Source organism: Pithys albifrons, chromosome 2 (assembly GCF_047495875.1).
Source record: "Pithys albifrons albifrons isolate INPA30051 chromosome 2, PitAlb_v1, whole genome shotgun sequence".
Taxonomy (NCBI): Eukaryota; Metazoa; Chordata; class Aves; order Passeriformes; family Thamnophilidae; genus Pithys; species Pithys albifrons.
This window is the reverse complement of record NC_092459.1, coordinates 72,810,808-72,826,462: the sequence shown is the minus strand read 5'-3', so window position 1 is coordinate 72,826,462 and position 15,655 is coordinate 72,810,808. Positions and strand designations below refer to the sequence as shown.

Below are 15,655 nucleotides of genomic sequence, written 5' to 3'. Positions count from 1 at the left end.
CCGTCCACCAGAGTTGCTAAGTAACCATTACAGATACCTCTGCAATTCTGTGTTTTACTTTAATAAGATCCTAAGCAGTTTGAACAGACTGAATTTTGAAGAACTCCTGTGTTACTGTTCCCCTACAACACTAACAGTAAGCTCAGATATAATCATAAGCTAGTTCTTATTTATTAGACTGAGAAATTGTACTTAATAAATGAAATAATAATCTAAACCAAAACAGACTTCTGGTTTCATTTTACACAATAAAAATAATTTGTGAACTAGTGATAGTGTATTTTATACACACTGGCACAGCAACAGGGGGACCGATGCTTCATCTGGAGGAAAGCTCTGAAAGATGCTATTATCAGCATTCTCTGGCAAGCCAAGCTTTGATATTTTGCTATAAAATCAATCACTGAATGTGAATTATGCTTTGGAACAAAGATTTCATATTTGTGGTGGTGGGCACCACAGGAGGAGATCTGATTTTTTGAAGATTACTCAATCATGCCTGCTGTTCAAATGGTTATAGCATTGGAGCATGTTTTAAGATAGTTGGCTTAAAGTGTCCAAGTCTGAAACTTTTGTCCCTTTCTAGGTGTGGTTATCCAGGACTCCTAAGCAACTGTGTTGCATTTATGTGTATTAATAAATTTTGAACGCCCCAGACAACCTCAAAGAAGTATCTTTAAGATACTGTTTCCACAAGTGTCCCATATCTTACTAGATACCAGGAAATTCAATCACATATGTCAAATCATCAAAATAAATCCCAGCCACTGGTCATAGAAATAATATTTTTTATATAAGTCTGCTTCCAGTACTTACTTGGTTCTATGTCTATTTATATAATTACCTTCATGAAACTTGTTTAATCTTCTCCATCAAATGTCAGGACCTCTTTGCATTCCTGAGAAATGCCTAAACAAGTCAGTGTAAGATGTGGGGCGAGATTCCCAGCTAGACAGACATGGGTGAGTCCAGATGTACGCTCCCAACTATTTGAATCTACAAGCCCTTTCCGAGTGTGTCTCACTTACAAAGTACTTCAATAAATTTTTGTTTGGTTTGCTGTGCTGCAGTGATAGGTAACTCTCAGTAGGGTCAAGGGGAAGTTTGACTGCTTATGGGCAGGGAGCAGGGGGACAAGCAAAGTTTCTGTGGCCGCTTCAGTTTCTGTAAGACAGTGGATGCCAGGCTGGTCTCTCAAAACTTTCATCCCAACACAGTTACGTTTCATTGTGCAAAGGCAGAAGATAAAATGAGAAGCAAACATAAGCTTCACAGTATCAGTCGAAAAAAGAATGGCCAGTATTCCCACCACCACCACCCCCTTCTCCAGTCCTAGCTTTCAACAAACACGAAACGTGTCATTGGATTTTTGTAACAACCAAGTGGTGCAATGTTGTGCAAACATTTAATTTTTACTTTCTTAAAGAGAAGATGGAACAAATTTGAAATCTAAAGTAGCAAGTCTGAAGCAATATTTTGGAGCCAGTATTTCCTCCTGGAAAACAAGCACTGGTAAAATTTGACAGATCCAAGTCATACAAAATAATCTCACCTCTAATGTTACATTGAACAGTTCTTTTAAATGAGTGTCATTAAAGGTACTTTAACTTTTTTCCTCTGTACTGCACACCTATTTTGAAATTGACAAGCTGTGAAAGCCAAAAAGAACCACATAATCCACAGCCTTGACTTCCTGTCATAGGAATCTATCTGCATAGATCCTTGCTCACTCACTACTGCTCCAGGCTCAGAATTCTGTATGAGTCAGTGAATATCTTCAGAGCTATACCAACTATGATTTAGAAAGTGAATGTCTGTCCCCACAGAAGTACATGGAAAGTCTTCCCCACATCCTGCCTGTATAATAACCACCTAAACATTTGGCTATGATAAACTTTCAGCAAATATGAAGAAAAATCACCAGAGGAACCTGATGATATTTGCTTTGCACATCTCTGTGTTTGGGATCTGCAGTGATGTTATTTGATGAAGTGGTTGGTCTCTAGAGCTCTGAGGAATTCTTCATTTCATTACATGTGACCAGAGATAGATTCAAAAGGCCATACAAACACACTGTAATCTAGGCAATCATCAGCACTGCTTCAGATAGCAAAACACAAACCAGAAAATTTACCAGGTTGTAATATCAGTTAATTTGCAAACTGGGAGAAATCAGATTTTCCAATTGACCTCATGGCAGAACTGATTTTTTTCCAACATGCAAGAATAAGTATTAGCAGATGAAAATAAGTGGAAGTGGATTCAAGTGTAGTGTTATTCATACCATCAGTATTCTTTATGTACAGTGGTAGTTTCAAACTGTGAACTGTATCTACTGATGGTCTATGGACTGTTTCTGAGAAATCCACAAAACGTTGTCAAGAAAGATCTACTAATTGTACCTTGCATTGACTCAATAAGAGAAAGTAACTCCTTTAAAAAAAATATAAACTGAAAAATGATGGGAACTACTCTTATAGGAGTCTATTATCCTGTTCCCTGCATTAGGAAATTGATAGAACGGTTGACCCCTGATAGAGAAGCCGAGAAAAAAACCAGAAAATTATGTAGAGTAAAAAAGAAATTTACAATTTTACATTAATGTATTATGAAAAAATTAGTATTTGTCCTAAGAATTTTACAATTAAATTAAATTTCATTAACTAATTTTTCATGAAGAATGGTACTGCCTGAATCCATATTTGAGTTACCAGTCTGGTGAAGTATATGGAATTTCTATAAAGTCACAAGGATATAATGTTCTTTGACATCTGTTGGTGCCAGGATGACTCCAATCTAGTGAATGCCTTGTGTGATGTTGAAAGGGTTGGAGTTAACTATATTATGTCCCATGCTTGGTGGCCCTGGTGACCAAGGTAGGTGGTATTTTCTACATGTTTTGGAAATACAGATTGCAGCCTTCAATTAGAAGGACAATAGATTAGCACTGAGGATGTCAGTATATTTCCCAGGGCAATAGAATTGGCAAAAGTAACTTCTAAATATGCAAAAAAAAAATCCATCTTCGCTGCAATGTCTCTGCTTCACTTCCTTTTTTACATGCATTGACTACACTCATAATCCTATTTGAAATGATTTCTAATGTTTTGCACAACACCTCAGGTTTCACATCAGTTCATAATCTGGAAAGTTACCAAGAACTTGCTGCTATAGATCTCGTATTTCAGTTGTTACCAGACCACACAAATATAAACAAACATGAATCTTCCATGTGATGTATGTGCTTGTCAGGCAGGCAAACAAAACTGGCTTCAAGTCAACTGACACTTAAGTTAGTGATCCGTTTTTGTTTTATGCAGATATTTTTTTCTGTCTTCTGGTGGCCAACAGGATTTGTTAAGCCTTACAAGAACTTTGGCATAGAACTACCCACCACAAACTTTGCTATCCCTCTATGCAGTCAAAAAAACTTTATGGTAAGACTCCAGTCAGTCTACTTTTACTGAGATTTTAAGTAAGTTTCTATTTTCAGAGTAACTAACTAAATTAAACCTGAAAATCATTCTAAAACAATCCATATGAATGTTTTCTTCAGAGTCATGCCTAAGGCTTTCTAGAACATACTCAACCCAGTTTGTGATGCAAACTGCAGATTTGCCATGCTCCTGCAAACAGATATGTGTATAGCTTGGGCTGCCAACCTTGTCTATTACCCAAAACAGGTTCTCAGAAGACTTGTACGACGATGATGAAATTCAACTAGGATATAAGCATGTAACTTCTGGTACTCTTTATAGCAGGACAGATTTTATTCACAATGAGAAACAGTGCATAAACCAAATTTCCTGATTGACTGCTGTATTTTTGATTATGCACTTGCTCCTTTCTTTAGATCCCTCACTGAAAAACTTAAAATTTGCTGACTTTTCACAATACATGTATCAACATTTTTTTCTTTCTGATGATAGCCTAAACCATTACACCAGTACAGATGTCTGGATTACACATTAACTACTTTGATCCTAGCTTCACCCATGAGAAAAAATAAAATTGAACTCAAAAAAAAATTATCTGGTTCATAAAACCAACATTGCCTTATTCCTGAAATCTCTATTTTGAATTCACAGACTCCTCATTACTCAGAAAATCAGCCAATAAGCACAGATACATTCCTTTGAATCTGTGGCTAACTATGCCCTTGTCTGAGGTCTTAGTGTGAAATAAATTTCAACTAATGGTTGCCCTGACTTAGTCCTGGCAAATGATCATTTCTCCTCCCTACTCATGGAAGTCAATCTTTGAGTACTTCTGCAATACAGAGTACGTCCCATCTGCTTCCTCTGTTTATTCATGCCTACTTATTAAGCCTCATGGAAAGGCTGCTCTGAGCCAGGCACCATTTATAGGGATGGCTCATGCTGGGGCTTGTCAAGAGCCTCACTCTGTGTCTGAGCACACAAAGCCATGATCTGAAGGGATGATGCTGGAGCCCTGCTTTGAAATAGACCCAAGCACCACATTTAAACCTGGCACCTGACCAGATGTGCATTTAGCCCATCTAGCAGCACCCTCCTGACAGGTTTTTGAGGCAAATAGCATGAGAAACTCTGCAGTGAATGTAGTATCAGACCGTAGCACACTCACCACACTGTAGGCTGAGGTGGAAGGAGAAATGGCAGCAGCATTTTGCAAGTAGGTTAGCTCACAGCCTGCACTCACTTCACTGGCAGCCCCTGGTTCCAGGGAACTGGGCATACTTTTGTTTCAGCACAGCTTAACTCGCTGCTTGTGAGAGCATTTGTATGTTGACTCTCACAGGAAAAAGATGTGATAGAGTGATGCTTTCATTCCTCTCTCAAATCTGGTTTATTCTTTAAATCCACACTGTGCTCATTATAGTCCCAGGTTCTGGTTTGAATACTGCTTTAACGCGCCCAGAGAACCAGAGCACTGCTGGTCTGCACAGTATTTTAGAGAAAGGTAGGTTTCTTTATGTGGAAATAGAATTCTGCCTGCTTGGTTAGGTTGCTTGGATAAACACAGGTTTTGCCATTAACCACAAGAGTGTTTATTAGAGGCAATTCACAAAGGCTATTAGACAAGAGGGCATTATCTTTATATGCAGAAACATCTGTATACATTTTCCTCTAGCAAACATATCCTACTTCACTATCTGTTAAATTTTTTCCAAAAACTGAGCTGAAAATTCACTAAAAGGCAAGTTTACAAATAGTTCAAGAAAGCATTTTTCGTTTCCTTATGCAGTGTTGTCTTTGCACTTCCACCTCAATAATTTATATTCTAGTCCTTGCTATCTTTGAAACAAAGGCTGTCAGTGGCATAAAACTATCTCATGATTTTGTGACAGACTCCAAGTACAGGAGGTTTAGGGCAAAAATTGTCAACTCATATTTATGACAGACACTCAAGCAATGGGAAACTCTTCTGTGAAATCCTCTGGCATGATGAAACCAAGTAGTAGATCAGCATGAGCTGAATTTTCCTTATGGAAATGTGTGTAAAAGATTATAAACTATAATAAACTTCAAATACAATAAATTTCCTGGCAGAATTTAATTTTGCTTTTCCTTTTTCTTATTTAAAAAGTAGTGATTAATTGAATTATGTTGAAAGATAATTATAATCTAAAGGCATGAAGAGCAAAATGTGAAAATACTGTCAGCAAAGGATTGTCACCAATATACTGATGCTGCATTATCTGTCCTCTGTTTTATATTGACCAGAAGATCAGCAACACTATTCAGCAGAGATCAACTGATACAAGTGTGGTGTTTCATTGTGTGGGAGACTGTTTCAAGTCCCCAAGAAAAAACATGGTAATAAAATAAAATATACACTAACAAATGCGGTTGGTCAAAGCTGCTAAAGTACCCTTTAGTGACTTTCCTCCCATGACAAGGCCTAGATACCAATAATACAAACTAAAACAAGACTTATAAGGGAAAATTAATCTGAAACTTACTGAATTTGTTACTGCTGTAATAATTTCTTAAGCAAAATCCACTAAAAGTGATGTGGAAAATTAAAAGAAAGAAAGGGAAGATGGACAGGGTATATGATGATTGAGTCTCTATCCTCTAGTATTCATTATACATCTAATTAAAAGAAATGTTCAATGTTTCTGACTAAACAGTCATGACATTTGTACCATCTCTTTTCAGTCACATCAGGCTCATAGTGGTGCCATGACCTGATGACTAGGTGTTTGACTTCATCAGCTTTGAATAGTTATCTGGAAAATTACTTGGAGATTAAATAGTTAAAATGCAGCAGAGGCTCTAGAGTTTAACACAATCCTTCTATCACTCCACCCTCCTCCCCATCTGCAAGCACTGAAAGCAACCAGAAAATCTGTGCTCATTGTCATTTTTAACTATTGTTTAGTTGTACTGCCTGGCTTAATGTGAAAGCCTTCTAGGCAGAATTGATACAGACGGGAGATGCTGCTTACTGACCAGACAGCTTCTGGACACTTAAAGTCACTGGGCTTTAAGAGGTGCAGCAGATGCTAGTTGTAAGACAGGTTTCTGACCACACTCAGGGGCAGCCTCCTCCTCTTCAGCTGGTCCCTCTTCCCCATCGTCCTCCAAGCCGTTTGTGGGCATGTAGTTTCCTCTCTCCCTCCCTCCCAGTTGCATCAGGTGAAGCCCTTTCCCAGCCTCTCCCTAGAGCCATTCCAGCCGATGCCGGTTTACTGTTTGCATTAGGACATCATGTGACTTTTTCCTCTACCCTCTCGCCTGCACTGCTGAAAATCTGAAGTGGGAGACATTACTTGTCATTAACTATTTTCCAAGTTAATTTTCCAGGTAACTATTCAAAGCTGATGAAGTCAAACACCTGGTCATCAGGTCATGGAAACATTTGGTACCTTGAAAATAGTTCTAATCTGAACCTGTGATATCTTCTGTGGGCTCTAAAGTTTTATTGAACATCTTTCTTGCACTCTGTTTCTCTGCCTTTTTCTCTCTCACATAAACATTAAAGAGTGAAGATTTTGAGAAATATTTAAATAATTAGGTTTTAGCTACCCCAAGAGGGAACATAAAGGCAACCACACACAAAAAAAAAAAAAAGAATAAGAAGACAGCACTCTCTTGTAATCCTTTGCCATTAATCTGTTGATTAAAAAAAATGTAAACTGAAGGGTATCATCCAACCCTGCAGATCTATTGGTACAATGAAAGACATAAACAAACAAAGAAACAAAGAAGCACTAAAGAATAGGTATGTGCAGACACTGCTCCGTCATATGGTGCTCAGCAGAAAGAGGAATTGGTAAGTGGGAGTTAGCACATGTGCCTGTTGACAGGCCACAGTATTTCTCAAATGCCCTTTAGCTGAGACTCACATTGACTCACACTCAGTTGAAGCATGATGTTTTGTCACTCTGATTTGGTGGAATAAGAAGCAAGAAGTCAGGGTTTGTCATTGATGATAATGGGTAGGATTTTTCAGTAGAACACAGCTCATCAGGGCAAAAAATCTGAGCTATGGAGTAATATCCTGTAGTTTAAAGTATTTGTCATTGTGGTTTTTCTTGTGTCTTTTGTTCTGAGTCTTGATCCCACTAATATCACAGCCCGAGGATCTCAGAAGACTGTGGCCAAGCTGTGGATCCAGGAAGACTACCTGGGAAGCAACACACAGAGATGCTCCTGGCTCAGATTATCCTTTGAGTGAAATGACTGATAAAAGTAGAGATATGCTAGATTATTTCAGGTTTGAGCATGTTTGCGATGTCCCATGGCAGGCTTGTTTTGCAAGCTGAAATAGTGCCGTTTCTATTTCTGCGGGTCAGTAGTTCACACTGCTTCAACTGTGTTGCACAGATACAAATGAGTATAAATACCTTTACTCGCATTGCAGTTTTCTTCATGTTCTGTGTGCATACAGTGCTAAATCCATCAGTTCATCAAGCCCCAGTCCTGCTAAATAAAAATTTAGGATTTCTTTGCCTCATACGTGGATAGTAAGGCACTCAAAAACTCAGATGAAGCATGGCAAATTAATGTTTGGAAACCTGACTTCTTTCAATTGAATATGTTTGCTTGTTGTTTTGCGGGGGGGTGGGGGGGTGGGTTGGTTTTTTCTTTTTGTTTTTTTTTTTAAGTTTGTGGAAGAGCAGGAATGCTGCTACCTTTCACAAAATCTAATTTTGGGACAAAACTGCTATTCAAATGTGTCTTTTCTATGTTGATACCTTATGCTTGTTAGATAAAGGAAAAGAATTTTCAACACAAAAACAACCACCAAAAATACCTTTAAAAGTGAAATTTCATAGAAGACCTCAATCCTATGAGATTAGTGAATCATGGTTTACTGAAACAATATTTCTCAAAGGAAATTTCATTCAAACTTCTTTTTTCCTCTTTTTTTTCCATTTTTTCCCTGACCGAATATAGGCATCTTCATGGCTGCACTTCACATACTGAGCGGGCTTCATAAATCTTTATAAACTGGTTTTTTCGGCTTAATAAAAAATTGCAGCTGTCCACCTACAATATCATAGACTGTGCTGACCTTTTATTAGTGTTTTTTTTCATACAGTACCCATTTAGCCAAGAATGGATTCCATACCTGTGAAGAGAAGGAATCTGTATTTGATATGAAAAAAGCAATCCTATGCAGTGAATTAATAATAATAAGGTATCTAAGGAAAGGGTTACTCAGAGGAATCTATTTTATGGAAATGACTGTTCATATGCATGGAATGGACTCGCATTTCAATATCTTCCCTTCCAAAAAGCTTTGTATATCAAGAGTGAAATGAGTGAAAGGAAAAAGTGTGTGAGGATAAAGGGAAGGTGCAAGTAATAAAGGCAAAATACTGCACATATCTATTATTATCCTAAAAAAAATAGAATTTTCTTCGTGTTACCTCCCTCAATGGATGTTGTAGAGAAATGTGTTGTTCTGAATGCTTTCCACTTGAGTTTTTGTTTAAAGAAAAAAACCATATATTATTTTTGCTTTTTAAACAAAATACATATTTTCACTTCTAAAACTTGAACTGAAAGAATTAAATGGGACTAAGAGTACAGTTTTTATCAATAATTTACTAAAATCATTCTAATGTTTCAGACGTCAATAAACTTAGTTGGTTCCTATTTAATGTCAATGTAATTGCTCAAAAATTACATCAATTTGCCATCCTAAAAGAAACAAAAGTATTAAAGTTTTCCTTTCTGCTTTAAAGACTCTTTCATATTAGTTTCTTTCACTTAGCTATGTAATACAATAGTGTAAATATTTGAATGTGGGATAACTGCATTATCTCTTCCAGAAAAGATTTCTTAACCTCTACTAATCCACCTTTTATTACTACTGTAAAAGGGAAATATTAATTACATCTATCAAATCTTGGACACAGTTAAATGATTTTAATTATTCAATCCATATCTTGTTTTCCTTCCAGCTTTCTAGGAATGCCTGTATTCTCCACAGCTTATGGCACTTACGAAGGGCAAAAGCCTGGTTCAAATAAAAAAGTACAGTGTATTCATCTATTTATATGCAGTGAATATTGTTAAAGTCTTCTCCCTATCCCTCTTTTAACATCTAATAGCAAGAAAAATTGTCATTCAGACAATTATCTAGGTCCCAGTTCTACAATATGAGTATCTGAAAGCTAGGCATTTTGTTAGACTGGGAGAAGACTGAGAATTAAGTGGTTTTGGTAAAACTTGAACTATAAAATTGGCCTATATTTAGGTATGGGAACAAAATGAGAAAGTTTTCCAAAGTGTCAAAGTGTTGACAAAACATTTCTCACTGTGTTGCCTGTTGATTAATGGACATTGCAACAGGTTGGACAAATCACTGAATACATACATGTTTTTCAAACATTATAGTTTTCTATTTACAACCTTATAAAAGCTCTAAACAAATATGTTCAGACATAGCTGGAACTAGAACAAATATTGGTCAATGAGAAGCAGAATAAAAATTGTGTTTTCAATAAGAACAGAATTACAATTGAAACTACATTGTTGCACATTGAATAGGACAAAAACTATATCTAATTAATTACTGTGGAACTAAATAAACAGTGGCACTGCAGTGTGAGCCTAAGGGCCTATTAACATGGATTCCTTTTTGATATCAAGGCCATGCTTGGTTACAATTAGAAGGACCAAGATTTATCCAGTTTTAAGTATCTTGTGGCTATATGAGAGATACAGGATCCCAAGGTGAATTTGGTAAGCTTTCAAGTGTGATTCCATTAGGGATCTGGTCTCTATCTGGAACTATGAGAAATCAGTGCTACCTATAGTCAAGTGGTATAATTGCTGGAAATTAAAATGAACCATAAAAGTGAAATATGTACAAAGGGGAAGTACCTCATCTTTTGGTTATTAAGTGACTCTGATGTAGAAATCTTTGAATACCTATAAGTGTCCTTAGCATTTATTTGTGTTTTGGTCAGTGTTTAAGGCTACTCATTATACAATCACATGGCTAGTCCAAATCTGCCTCCCCACACACCCTCTTAGTTTAAATGGGGTGCACTTGCAAACCCTGAAAATGGCAAAATATTTGTTAGCCTTCATTTATATTGTCTCCAAAGTCCACAGTGACAAAGTTAGGTGTTTCTTATGAAATGCTGCTATTAACCATACTGTGATCACTTAATCAGATGCTTAAGCTGATATGAGAATTCTCAGGGTTTGCAGTCTCTCTTTGTTTCCAGCCAAGCTGAAAATTGGCCAGCAGGTCTCACACTCATGGAGGGCATAAGGTGTCACCTCTACACCATATTGTACTTTGCTGAGAAGAGGCAAGAGATCAAGCTGAAACTATATAGAGATAGTAGCATCCAAAGGATCTAGCCTCAAAATCACTATTTTGAGAAAGCAAAAGAAGAGAATTCAATGAAGGGACAAAGAAAGAAAAGCAGATGGACATAATGTGGAGTCATGAGGTTCCTTATAAACTCAATGCAGTGGTGAAGTCATCACTGTGTGTATCTGCTTCCAAATATGGCACCCTATGTTGCAAAATAAAAATCACCAGCATAGTTTGATAACATATTGATCTTTAATCTATAAAGGAGATTAAATTCAAAGTTTAACAGCATAAAAGAATAACAAATACTTTTTAATACAAAAATGCATGATAACACATAGTTGCATCTTGGTTTCTCCTGCTGCCAAAGCTTAGAGTACACAATTTCTGGGGTACAATTTCCTTGCATACAGTGTTGGAACTGAAATGAAATGTTTTTATTTGCAAAAAAGCTTCTCCAGGTACAAGCTCAAGCCAGGGTGCTATTATGATCAGCTTGTCACATGTCAGATCCCACACATTATTTAAACAAATCAGACTGAAATCACTGTTTGTTGCAACATTCATGCCTTCCCATCAGTTCCTAGATGCCAGCAGTCCATCTCCCACTGCATCGATCTGCCCAGCTGCTTGTAATTCACAACTGTTGAAAAGCAGAGCTTTTTTTTGCTTGGGTCCCCTGCTCTAAATTCACATCTGCAAGTTTTTATTCCTTTCAGACACTCAAATTAAAAAAAAAAAAACACCAAAAATCACTGAGGAGGAAAAATGACAGAGAAGGTATGAAACCTTCTGAGAACTTCTTTCAGACAGCAAGGAAAAAACCTCAGGCAGGGGCAATGTGAGTAATCCCTCCTGATGGCAACTGCTCATAATTTGTTCAGCTTTACCTCAAGTGGACCCTGAGGCAAGCCAAAGAGTTGACAGGGTATAAGGGAAAAAAATGTTGAACCATCTGCATGCTTATTGTTCCCTGTCTCTATAGTAAAATTTACAATTCTGACCCATATAAACTCTGCTCCTGCTTTGCACTGACCACAGAAACATACAGTTAGGCCCAGGCTGAACCAGACTGGAGTGATATTACAATCCAATCTACCATACTCATTTTTGGATTGCTGTATTAATAGCCCAAGTGAAAGCACGCAGGAAAAAAATCCTACCAAAATTTATAAGAAAAGGCACTTCAAAAACGGATAAAAGGATACATTTTTCTATAAGCATCCCAAGTATAATAACTGGGTTTTGAATCCATTAGTGGTTGTATTCTCATTGCATCTTTAGAAAGCCTAATAATTGCAATAAAAACAAAATAAAATATTGCCACCGATGAAAAATGCACTCAGTTAAAAACTACAAAACCAAGTAAACAGCAATTTACAAAATTCTCTCAGTCCTACAAAACTCAAATTTTCAACACTGCTTGGACAAAATTGAGAATACAGTAGACTTTTCAGCATAACTCTACTTAAATGACAGTATTAAGAAAAACAAGGCATACTATTGAAACCAAAATACATAAAACCAGGTTTCTATGCTACTGATGGCCACAAAGTAATTTTCTAAAAAATGGTTTAAATGCAAACTTTTACATCTCCAACATGTTTTATATATTTCAGACAACAAAAGAATACACATACATTGTATGTGATAATTTTTCAAAACTAGCCATTACATTTTCACAGATTAAAAAAAAAAGTCTGTTTAAATATTTCATTTCTACAAAGTGAATTTACATTTTTAAGTACAAAGTGCAAATACTACAATTGTTTTTATTGCCTTTTGGTGAGGAAATCTCCCACATGTCAAAGAGATCTGCCTTGTATCAGTAAGGTGTTCATCCTTGCTTCTTAGAAACTTGCTGAAAGGAAGTTGGAAAAATTGCAGTATTAATGATGTTTTCAATAAATCCACTATAAACATATTTCTCTATTTCTCAAGAGTGTCCACATGCCACTATCAAAAGGAGAGTTCTGCATCAATATATATGGGGAATAAAAAAATCCCTTCTCTGTAGTCCTTCATGGCATCTACAAGCAAGGGTATGAGCAACATCTTCACCATTTCTTACCACTGGCCCCTTTAAATCTATACTTGTCAAACACACAGTTTTAACAACTGACTGGGCGTGTCCCTGGTGCAATATATCATTCTGTAGCATGTGATGTATAAGGAATAGGCAGCAGACCAGAGTCTCATGAACAATCTATAGTTTCCTTATAAACTTTTTGCTAGTCTGTAAAATACCCTCTGGGTCTCACTGTCAGCGTGTGTGCATATATGTGCATGTTTGCTGGACAGGGTAGAGCTGAGCAAGGGAAACATATCTGGCCACTACTCTAGTTCTGTCAGACCCATCGTATATTTGACCCCTTTTAGAGCAACCACATTTGAGACTCAGCATATTAGTATGTTTCTCCATCTGCTTTCTTTTACTAAGCTTCTATGTGCCAGTACACATACAGATGTTCACATATGTGAGAAAATGTAATCAGGAATACATGCCTAAGCACACACAAGTATACATATAACTGAACTGTTGCAATAAACTAGTAGAAAATGAGCTTTTGAGTGTGTGCCTCCTGAGTGCTGCAAATCTCATCATGCCTTAGATGGGTGGTTTCCTTTGAGCGGCTCCTACTCTTTTCAGTAACTTCCTTTCAAGTGAGAACTTCTGTGACGAAAGCCACCTCCTGCATTTGCAGCCATGTATTGTAAAAGTATGAAACTGCCAACAGATGGTTTGTTTAGCCAGCCTTAAATAAGGCTATCATTTGTCAACAACAGCTTCTAAAACAATTGATCCTGAGTCAGCAATTTTTTGGACAAAATTAAAAAACGTAGCTGGTCTAAGGACACTTTTATTACAGATTCTGCAAGTCAGGATCACATTGCAAGAAAGGGGAGAGGGCTTGTCATGCTTCAAGTGAAATGCACGTGTGCCAGTAATTGCCATTATATGATTAAAATAACGCCTTTGAGTGGTTTTGAGTTCTGACAGGATAATTGTTTTCAGGCTGCCTTGTTTAAAGGCATAAGTGATTTGTGGGAGAAAGTTGAAAAATTAAGACCGCAAACATTTGTTTAAACAAACAGAAACTTATCACACCCTTGTAAATGTGAGAATATTTTATATCCCATCAAAGGTATGTAGGAGGTCTCTGGTAAAACCCGCAACCAATGCTGAACTTGTCTTAGGAAGTGTGAACCTAACATCAAAAAAATGAGAGACAAAAAAAAAAAAAGACACACTGATGAGCAACGAGGAAGGAAGATTTCTCTTGGCTTGTGGGGAGGTTCACCTTGGGTTCAGTTTCTATCAAACCAGTTTTATGACAGATGGGACAACTTTTACCAAAACTATAGTTTTGGCATATTTTTATAGGTGCAGGATTCCCTGAGCTGTTCTTATAACATGTTTACATGAGTATTTTTAAACCAGTTCATAATTTACTGATCCTTTTATGGGAATTAATAATTTAATTCCTCTAACTAATATAATAGTGAGGTAAGAATGGTGTGAAGATGACTCTTTTATTAGACCAGTCAAATAACTGGACTTGCAAGTCCTCCTTCAGGACCATGAAAATGTACTAGGAAGGTATGCTGATGTCATTCACAAAATTGAATCTTTAGAATTAATGATTATAAAAACAGACACACATAAATGAAAAACCCATTTTAACCTATTTTTCTGAGCTTTCATTTGAGTCCCTCCTTTTTGAAATATATCCTTCCTTCATTTAAAAACTTTGCGTTTGTGCCTTTTGCATCTCTGAATGCACTGAGTAGCCAAACCTCCATGGATGACATACACTGTTGTTATTTAAAAAAACAAAATCAAGTTTTTGCAAAAAATTGATGCAAAACCAAGTCATCGATTATGTTGTCATGGCACTTGATATTTTATTTGCCCCAGTAATTCTGCAGACCAAACCAACTATAGCTTAAATATACATTAGCAGACTGATGCAAATCCCAGTTCTTCAGCATGAACTTGAAAGTGACACTAAGATTTTAAAAGGTGTGCAAAGCCACTGTATAATAGTTCAGTGGGGTTTGTGAAATGTACAGATTTTCACAAGGCATGGGAAATGCATGGCTTTGTTTGCAAACAGTAATTTCAACTTTCACAAAGGAAAATTGACAAAATTCAGTTAAAGCAACGTGTAAATGAAGATGAATCAGTGTGCATTTAAAATTGTATCAGAATGCTGTCATTCAGGAATGCAGAAGACTCACAAGGGCTCAGTTACATTCATCAAATTATCACTAACCTGTATGTCCACATACACTTTCCTAGGAACTTTCAAATGCAAGTCTAATCTACTTGGCACATTATGTGCATTTACATTGCATTGCATCGCATCAGCATTCCCTAGGTAGAACTTAAGCCAAAATTTGTTAATTGGGATGCTGCTCCACATTTTTCTAGCAAGTCTACAGAGTGGCAGATTAATGCGGTTTGAAGCTGAAATACTAATTGCTAACACTGTCCCCTCCCCACCCCCAAAATTCAACTGGGCAGGATAGAAATTAAGATCTTGCTCTCCTCAGTACTCACCTGCCTGCTGGATGAAGTGCTCTCGGTGTTGGTTTTAGGGGCTGCTAAAGGAAGGAAAAGAAATCATTATAAATATGGTTTGCAAGTTATATGCAGCATCCCCAGGAACTGAAGCTCTCATTCTGAAAAGGTATTTTTTAGAGCAAGGTAAGTGCACAGCTTTCAATAAATGAGCTAAAATATTTCAGATCTTTCACTGAAACTTCCACATTTTTCTTTCCTCAATACAGGTGCTGCTTCATTCATGGAGACATATGAAAGTTGAATGGCACCATCTCTTGACGGTAATATGTGACATATCCCTTAGGAGATTACATCTAG

The 15,655-nt window shown here is 36.9% G+C and overlaps 1 protein-coding gene across 4 annotated transcripts in view; it reads right to left on the bottom strand.

Moving 5' to 3' along the window:
- Window positions 1-11,000: 11,000 nt before the first annotated feature.
- Window positions 11,001-15,655, bottom strand: part of SMOC2 (SPARC related modular calcium binding 2) — a 142,309-nt gene continuing 137,654 nt past the window's right edge. For 2 of the 4 annotated variants that reach the window (XM_071549475.1, XM_071549473.1), the window contains exons 12-13: window positions 15,335-15,375; window positions 11,001-12,631 (exon numbers count right to left, since the gene is read on the bottom strand). In XM_071549475.1, coding sequence (XP_071405576.1) covers window positions 12,608-12,631; window positions 15,335-15,375 — 65 coding nt within the window. In that variant the 3' untranslated portion in view covers window positions 11,001-12,607. Of the gene's footprint in view, window positions 12,632-15,334; window positions 15,379-15,655 lie in introns of all 4 variants that reach the window. The other 2 variants (XM_071549474.1, XM_071549472.1) reach the window with 1 other exon arrangement.